At 46.6% G+C, this 8,594-nt stretch overlaps 1 protein-coding gene across 1 annotated transcript; it reads left to right on the forward strand.

Annotated features, from left to right (window-relative positions):
• Positions 1-7,605: 7,605 nt before the first annotated feature.
• Positions 7,606-8,357, forward strand: LOC123185047 (auxin-responsive protein SAUR36). The gene has a single exon (XM_044597063.1). It carries the CDS (start codon positions 7,666-7,668, stop codon positions 8,005-8,007), a length of 342 nt encoding a protein of 113 aa, XP_044452998.1. The 5' UTR covers positions 7,606-7,665; the 3' UTR covers positions 8,008-8,357.
• The last annotated feature ends 237 nt before the right edge of the window (positions 8,358-8,594 follow it).

Genomic DNA, 8,594 nt, shown 5'->3' on the forward strand with positions numbered 1-8,594 from the left:
AGGTTGTACATCCACAAAAACACAGGCCAGGTGCTATGTGTGCTTCTCTGGCTGCCAAACGGATTGACTCCATCGGTGCTCGCGCCCAGCATGATGTTCCTTGGATCCTTCCCAAATTCTGGGTGTTCAAAGTTCAACGCTTGCCACTGGCTCCCATCCTTAGGGTGACTCAGCATCTTGTCTTTTTTTATTTATCTCCGGGTCATTTGCATCATCTTCTCGCTTCTTCTCCTCCCTATTCGCGTGCCAACGCAGGAGCTTTGCTACCTTAGGGTCCGCGAAATACCGCTGCAGACGAGGAGTGATCGGAAAGTACCACACCACTTTTCGAGGAGCTTTCTTCCTCTTCTTGTATCGGGTGACTCCGCACACCGGACATATGGTAGACTCCGCGTGCTCGTCCCGATAAATGATGCAATTGTTCATGCACACATGGTATTTCACGTGCGGTAAATCCAGAGGACACACGACTTTCTTTGCCTCCTCGAAACTGGTCGGGCACTTGTTCCCCTTGGGAAGACGTTCGTGCCAGAATGACATGTTCTCCTCGAAGCATGCGTCGGTCATTTTGTGTTTTACCTTCATCTCTAGAGCCATGAGCGTTACTTTCAGGCGGGTATCCTCGGGTCTGCATCCTTCATAAAATGGAGTAACCGCGTCTATCTCCAGTTGATCCAGCTTGGCTTTCTCTTGGGCGGCAGCTCTTGCGTTATCCATCTGCTTGAGAAGCAGCTCTTGAATATGAGGGTCCTGCACCCAGCCCATCGATGGTCCATCGTTGTCTGCTCCGCCGGCATCTTCATCTTCATGATCATGCCCTTTGTCTGCTTCGGCATCTTCCTCATCATCATGTCCGGCATCTTCTACATGATGACTGTGTACAGCATCACCGTCGTGATCATGTCCTGGAGATTCTTCGTCTTCTCGCCCGCCCGAGCCGCGGTGGTTGTCTTGCTGCCCTTCCTCATTTCTTGCCCGGCCCCCATGGACGACTTCATAGTCATCTTCATCACGTTGCCACTGATAGCCATCCATGAAACCATGCAAGAGCAGGTGGTCCCGCACCTGCCCGAAATCCGGGTCCGCAATAAGGCTCTTCAGCTTGCATCTTCGACACGGACATCTTATCTCCGTCTCGTTCTTTTGAAGCATCTCGGCCTTCGTGGAGCTCAAAAACCTATTCACGATGCCTTCGGTCATCGTGCGGACCATGGTCGCCTGCGGGGTAGAGCAAAACGATATTTTAGAACCAAGAAAAAATTTGGCATGACTTTCCCTAAAAATAGGACCAAAAAGAATGCATAGTGCCAAAATTCTCGCCGAAACGGAAATGAATCAACATTCCGGCAAAATATTGGCAACTATTGCATTTCAAATACCGGTACCTGCAAACACAAACATATATGCAACACCACAAACATACATAGATCTAGCTAGGCCACAAAAAGTGCATGTGCACGTTGTTGGAGCGAGCTAGGGAGAAAAAAAGTAGATCTACAACATGAAGATAGCTTTCCCCTTACTTACCTATCAAAAAAAGGTAATTTCACCACTTAATTTTGATGAATCTATGGTGCAAATGAGGTGAGGAGGAGGAGGCAGCCGACAAGCTTGGAGAAGTAGGTGGAGGGAATGAAGTGGGGAAAGTGAGTGTGTAGGTGTGGTTGTCCAAAATATCTAGTTGGTCCCAGGTTACTAATGGCGCACCACACAACCATGCGCCATTAGTAACCCAACATACTAATGGCGCACCTCCTGGCCGTGCGCCATTAGTAGTTTTGCAAAAAAGTAAAATATATATATATATATATATACTAATGGCGCACCGTGGCATAGTGCGTCATTACTAGTTTAAACTAGTAATGGCGCACTTTGCAACGATGCGCCATTAGTAGTTTTGCAAAAAAGAAAGAATAAAAAAATACAATAGTGACACACTCCATGGCTGGTGCGCCATTACTAGTTAGAACTACTAATGGCGCACTTTGCCAGGATACGCCATTAGTATGTTTGGAAAAATGAAAAAAAATTGTTACTTGTGGCGCACCTTACTAGTTAGAACTACTAACGGCGCACTCCATGGCTGGTGCGCCATTACTAGTTAGAACTACTAATGGCGTACTTTGCCAGGATGCGCCATTAGTATGTTTGGAAAAATGAAAAAAAATGTTACTTGTGGCGCACCTTGTGCCTAGTGTGCCATTAGTGTCTTCCACACTAATGGCGCATCACCACATGGTGCGCCATTAGTGTCCATTTTATCTATAGCCCTTTTCCTAGTAGTGATGGGAGATTTTTACAAATTCATCAAAGTCGGGAGATTTTGACGAAAATTAGTGTGACGAAATAGAAATAGGCGGGAAGCTAAATCATCACAGGAAAGCAAAACAAGCATACATGATAGTTACAGATGAAGAACATGCAGTCATACATACATGTAAGCATAAACAAGATGAACTGAAGAAATGAAAGGCATGATGATGAAAGTCTTCAGTTCAAAGTCTTTAGAATGCAGAACACAAATTATTCAAGTGTAGAAGTACTGAAAGTAAAAGGGTTGAGGAATTTGAAACCAAGATGGCGCGGTGATGACATGGTGATTTGTTAGACCAGTTTCAGTTGCTATATCAATTGTATGTCTGGTTGGGGCGGCTTGAGATTCAATTTAGAAAACACTTAGTCCTCACCATATTCCCCTTGAGCTAAGGTCACTTACACCTTGCCCAATCACTCATGGCGAGTCTTTAAGGTAGACTTCCAGAACCTTCCCATACTAGTTCTATGGCACTCCACAAATTCTTCATGGGTGCTCAGAACTTGACGCCTAATCATCTGGAAGAATGACAGTCTTTAAAGGTAACAGGCATCCGATCACAGAGGATAATCTCTTCAGTGATGCTCAATCACTTTGGCTTTGGTTGGCTTTTTCCTCACTTGGGTTTTCAAGTTTATCAAAGGATGGGTTGCTCTCAAATATGACACTTGTCAGTCTCTCTTGGAGCAGCCAACCAACTACTGGTTGTGGGGGCAGCTATTTATAGCCCTTGAGTACGACCAGTGGCAGGTCCAGTTGCGCGGCACGATGGCGCGCCTCAACTTCCCGTGGGGGACGCTGCCCGTTGATGTCGACTCGCCGCCGCCGGGGGTGGTGAGTGCGATGATGGCTAGGGAGGACCAGGAGGTGAGGAAGCGCATCACGGCGGAGGCCGCCTACGAGGAGTACATGATGGACCTCCGCCGCCAGTACCCTGAGCTTATGGAGGCGGAACGGACGATCTTCTCGAATCACGGTCGAGGGGGAAGTCATCGTCCTCTCCAACAACGAGGAGCACAATGGCGATGATGGCAACAAGGACGAGGAGGAGTTCAACAGTGAAGTATGACGACGCATCTTCCCCAACTCCGGCGATGACGGCACAGGGTCGGACCCCATGGGTGGTGGAATCTCGCGGGAAGATCGGCTCGCCCTCTAAGGGAATGGTGTTTAGTTTTAGTTTAAATTCATGTTTAGTTTAAGTTTAAAATCATGTTAAGTTTTAATTTCAAGTTCATGTTTAGGTTTAAATCAAATGATTATGTACATTATGTGTTGAATTTCGGTTGTTTAAATCGAATCTATGTTGAACTTATGAGGATTTTATTTTTAATTACTCCATTAAATTTAGGAGTTCAGCTAGGTCCGATCAAAACTTTGAGTAGAAAAATCATCCACTAAAGTTTACTTCGCCGATTGCTCCTCTATTTTTAAAAGATTGGTTGGAGTTGGACTTAGAGCATGTACAGTCGAGTGCCCCAAATCCGTCTCAAACGCCCGAGCGGGCTGATCAGTCACAAAAAATCGACCCAATCGGGTGCCACAAACGGGCCTCGAACGTCTCAGCTGACCGGCACCCCTCATATCCAACCCAAATCCAGGGCAGATATGGGACGACCCGAGCACGCCCAGACGGGTCCGCCTAACATGCCCGGCCCACCACCGACCCCACGACTGTCCCACAAAAAACCTCATCCAACTTATCACTTTGAACCCTAGCTCACTCACACTCTCCTCTCTCGCTCCATCCTCTCCTCTCCCTGCACCGATTTCGATCAAATCCGGCAAAATGTTGAGCTCCGGTAGCGACTCTGGCTCTGACCTCGGCTACGATGAGGAGTTGGCCCTCCGCATTGCCTTGGAGCGGTCCAAGGTGGATACTGGGGGCAGCTCCGGATCTGCAGTGTCGTTGCAACTCCTGCGCTGGCGCAGCGCGGACGCCGGAGCTGGACCCTCCCGGTCCGCCCTCAGCTCCGGCAGGACAGCGCAGTCTGCACCGCCCACGCATCGTCTCCTTCCCCCGCCGGCCGCTCCTCCACGCGGGTAACGGTGAGTGCTAGTCCCTGTGCTGCCGGCCTGCACATGCACTCCGGAATCAGAGGCGCGCTGCCCGCGGTTAGAGGCAGCGGGCAAGGGAGAGGGAAGCGGCGGAGCAGTCTGTGCGCCGTCGCCGCCTGATGCCAGTGGAGCCCAACGAGGACGAGCGGCTCCTCGCATGGGTCTGTCGTCGATCGCTCAGGATGGCGGAGACGGACACTCGCCGCCTCCGGCGGAAGAACGCAACGACCCTCCGACTAGCCATAGAGAAGTCGGAGCGGGAGGCGAAGGAGGCAACGGCGAAGGTGGCTCGGCTCGCCAAGCTGAAGCGGAAGTAGGACAAGGCCGTCCGCTGGATGAAGGGGTTGATTGTCCTGACCTCCTCAGAATCCGACGATGGCAGCTACACCTCCTACGATGACGACCAAGATCCTCCACCAGCCGCGGATGCCTACAGCTGCACCGGCGACCGAAAGGGCAAAGGCCCGCGGTGGAAGTGGTGATCTCGCACTTCCTCTTATGTTTATATCGTTTTTAGTTGTTAATGTTTAAGAACTTGTCCGACAACAAACTCAGATGATCTCTAGGATGATGGCAAGCTCGTTTGATGTCCGTTTGCAGCCGATTTTGTTGCCCGTTCTTTGATCATGTAGAGTAGCTCATGTTGCATGTATAGTATGGATATAGGGTGCCAGATATAAGATATGCGGATGTGAAGAGCGAAATATGAGGTATGCTTACGGACGCGCCTGAACATGTCCACATGCGTTTGAGGGGCCGAATTAGCCCATCACGACTGTACATGCTCTTAGGGTGGAAAGTATAACGTTGGTAAATGTTTGAGTCAATCGATATAGGTACGAGGGACAGGAGGGCGATGCTTATCCATGTAGGCCACTGAGGTGGTGGTCGAGCTTTGCATGCAAGCGAACAGCCAGATAATCGGGGTCCATGCGCACGCGGGCGCCACATGGCCGATGCAGCAACCTGTGGCTGCGAATGTGCAGCACATGACGCTGCCGGAACTTTGAGAAAGATAGCCAGCGCCTCCAGGGCCATCCGTGCATAGATCCATGCATAGTGGAGCCATTCTGTCTGCTTGGGATCCTCTTCTTCGTGCACCATGCATGCCCTACCAGTTGGCCTCTGCATGCATATATTTTCAACGGTGTATTGTTTATCATTCCGACAACGGTTATCGCGCCATTTTTAAAACCGCCCCTAAACCGTCACAAATCTTATAAATTATACTGAATGAAAAGGCTAAACCTAATTGATGTCTTTCCAGGAGTATATGATTTGCGTCAGTCCCACAAATACTTCAAAAAAAGGCATTTTATACAATAGTGAAAACAGTAGAAACTTGTTGTAGAATAACTATTCTACAGCCGGTTGTAAAATAGATGGAATGTATACATATACAGACATAAACTCTCACATGCATGATGGATGCATGTATGGCATCTTCATGCATGTACATGCTACATGCTTTTGTATAAAATGGTTCAACGTCCACAGCCAAGATATGCAGACGTACAAGTAAAAAAGAGATGATGTACAAACGTACACTGGATGGTGAAAATATGGTATTGGACGACATTGATCATTCAGCTTAGCAGTTAGCATTGCTTACTAGTCATGCTGCATATTATGTCGTCCCGACGGTCTCTAGCATTTGTCCCTAGCTGGCAGGCGGCCATAATGCATGCTAGGACCGAAAAGATGTGTGTCGTCCACCGGCCCGTGGGCTGTGTCTCAGCCGCTGCTGCCGGTCCTATCTAGATCCGACCGATGTACCTACAAGTTCTCTGTATAGTTTTCTACGTGCATGCAGACATGTAGTTATACTCCCTCTATTTGACAATGTACTAGTACACATTATCTTTCTAAGATTTAAACATGTATATATTTCACTAAGATTTCAAAAAATCAACACTGACAATACAAAATTAGTGTCAATAGATTCATCATGAAGTATATTCTTCTCTTAACATTATATTTATTTAATAGTCGTATTTTAGATGCCAATAGTTCATCCTATAAACTTGGCTAAATATAGACATGTTTGACTTAAAAAAAATTATGCCTTTGCAAAAAAAAATATTATGCCATATATTGTGAAATGGTGGGAGCACTGGGACATATCATACTAGTATCTATGGATAAATGCACCGTGCTGCCGTACGTACCCGGAATCTGGAGTTTTGATTGTATGTGCTGCCTTGGCGCGACAAGTGTCCTAGAAACATTTGTGGTCCAAGATGACCCAGGTTTTTTTTTTTTTGAAGGGAAGATGACCCAGGTTTTGCTAGCGAAGCACACGGCCCTACTGTCCTCCCCTGCCTGTATGACCACATGTATACTATTGATTATTATATGTTGATTTCATTTTTAGATTATCTGTATACCAAATATGGATATATCACAAGCAAGGGAGACCAGGTTTCGGGCCCAAAAATATCCCATGCACCGGACGTACGTACTCTGCAGGCTTACTGTACATTGAGGAAGATGAAATACAGTAAACTGCACCACGTATGTACGTGCACAATAACTTGTGACAGGTTGAATACACGTACTTCTCCCTTAAATAGAGATTCCGCTATAAACTATAGAGTACAGCCGAATGAATGAACCTATGCTCTATATATATCCAAATGTAGTTTTATAGTGAAATCTTTAAAAGAACTTATATTTAGAAACGGAGGGTGTTTATGTGTTCACCGTACCAGCTGCGGTATACTAAGCATTAAATGTTTATGTTAGATAAGTTTATGATGTATCATCTAGTAACTAGCTTGACAATACACACCCAGACAGTACTCCCTCTGTTTCAAAATAAGTGACTCAAGTTTATACTAATTTTGTGCTAAAATTAATACAAAGTTGAGTCACTTATTTAGCCATATTGATAAGTGTGTGAAACTGCAAATATGATATATGGAGTGATACACAAACATTTGTTGTACATTTCCTTAATTGCTTGATGAAACATTGCCCTTTTACTATTTTTGTCATCATAATTTGACATATATACCAATCTTCCAAAAGTTCCAACATCACACGCCACACAAATACAGTCAATGATGAATTATGTTCTCATCTGCCCCCTCCTTTATTTTTCTCATTAACTTCTCCCATCCATCCCAATCCTCTCCATGCAAATGCCAGAGCCCCACTGCAGCCTGAATCGCCTCACTAAGCATCTATTTATACCCCACCTGAGCTCCCGCTACCTTCACATCTCAAGCCACAAGGCAAATGCAGGAAACACAACACACAAACACAGGCACACATCTATCTATCGATCGATCATGGTGAGGCTAATGGAGATCTCCAAGAAATGGCACGGCAGTGCTAGCAGCAAGGTCACCTCCCCTACCGCCGCCGCTGGTGCAGCGGCCACGGTGGCGTCGTGCCCGCGGGGCCATTTCGCGGCCTACACCCGGGACGGCAGCCGGTTCTTCGTTCCCATCGGCTGCCTCACCAGCGACACCTTCCGGGAGCTCCTCAACATGGCCGAGGAGGAGTTTGGCAAACCTGGCGACCGCCCCATCGTGCTGCCGTGCTCCGTGGCCTGCCTTGAGCAGATCCTCGCCGACTTCCGGGCCACCTCCAAGAAGCACAACGGTGGCGGCAGGGCCAAGATTTGGTAGAAGAAATCCTGATTCGATTAATTAATTCCGCCGTTGATCATTGTTAATTAGTGAGACCGATCCATCGATGATCAATGGTCCCTTAATTTTTGGGAGCGTAGTTCCATCATGTCGATTTTTTTTCCTTCCCTCCCGGCAATGGTTTGTACTGTATATGCCAATGCTCGTGTTTTCAGGAGGGTTGTTGTTGTTGCAAGTTGACATGACGTAAGCATCTAGCTAGCCAGCTATCCATCCTTTTTCTTATTCTTTATTTAATTCCTCTCTTTTTTGTGTCTATTGTTGAAAATATGTTCTAGAGACAATCATGCGGTTATGTTATTTCGTTATGTATTCGTGAGTTGTTTGTATTATCGTTGAACATCATCATTGATATGTATTAATAAGTATGTGGCTTGTTTATGATACTGGATATTGTATGATGGTTGTTCTGATGGTCCCTGATTAATAAGGTTATGTGGACACACATTCTTTGAATAGTATATGATTCGGTCGATGACTATATTTCACAAGTCATTAACATAGAGATACCAAACCGATACTAGTATGGATTTGAAGATGGGAATAATCAAGTTGGACAAACCCGA

Source organism: Triticum aestivum, chromosome 2A, assembly GCF_018294505.1.
Source record: "Triticum aestivum cultivar Chinese Spring chromosome 2A, IWGSC CS RefSeq v2.1, whole genome shotgun sequence".
Lineage (NCBI taxonomy): Eukaryota > Viridiplantae > Streptophyta > Magnoliopsida > Poales > Poaceae > Triticum > Triticum aestivum.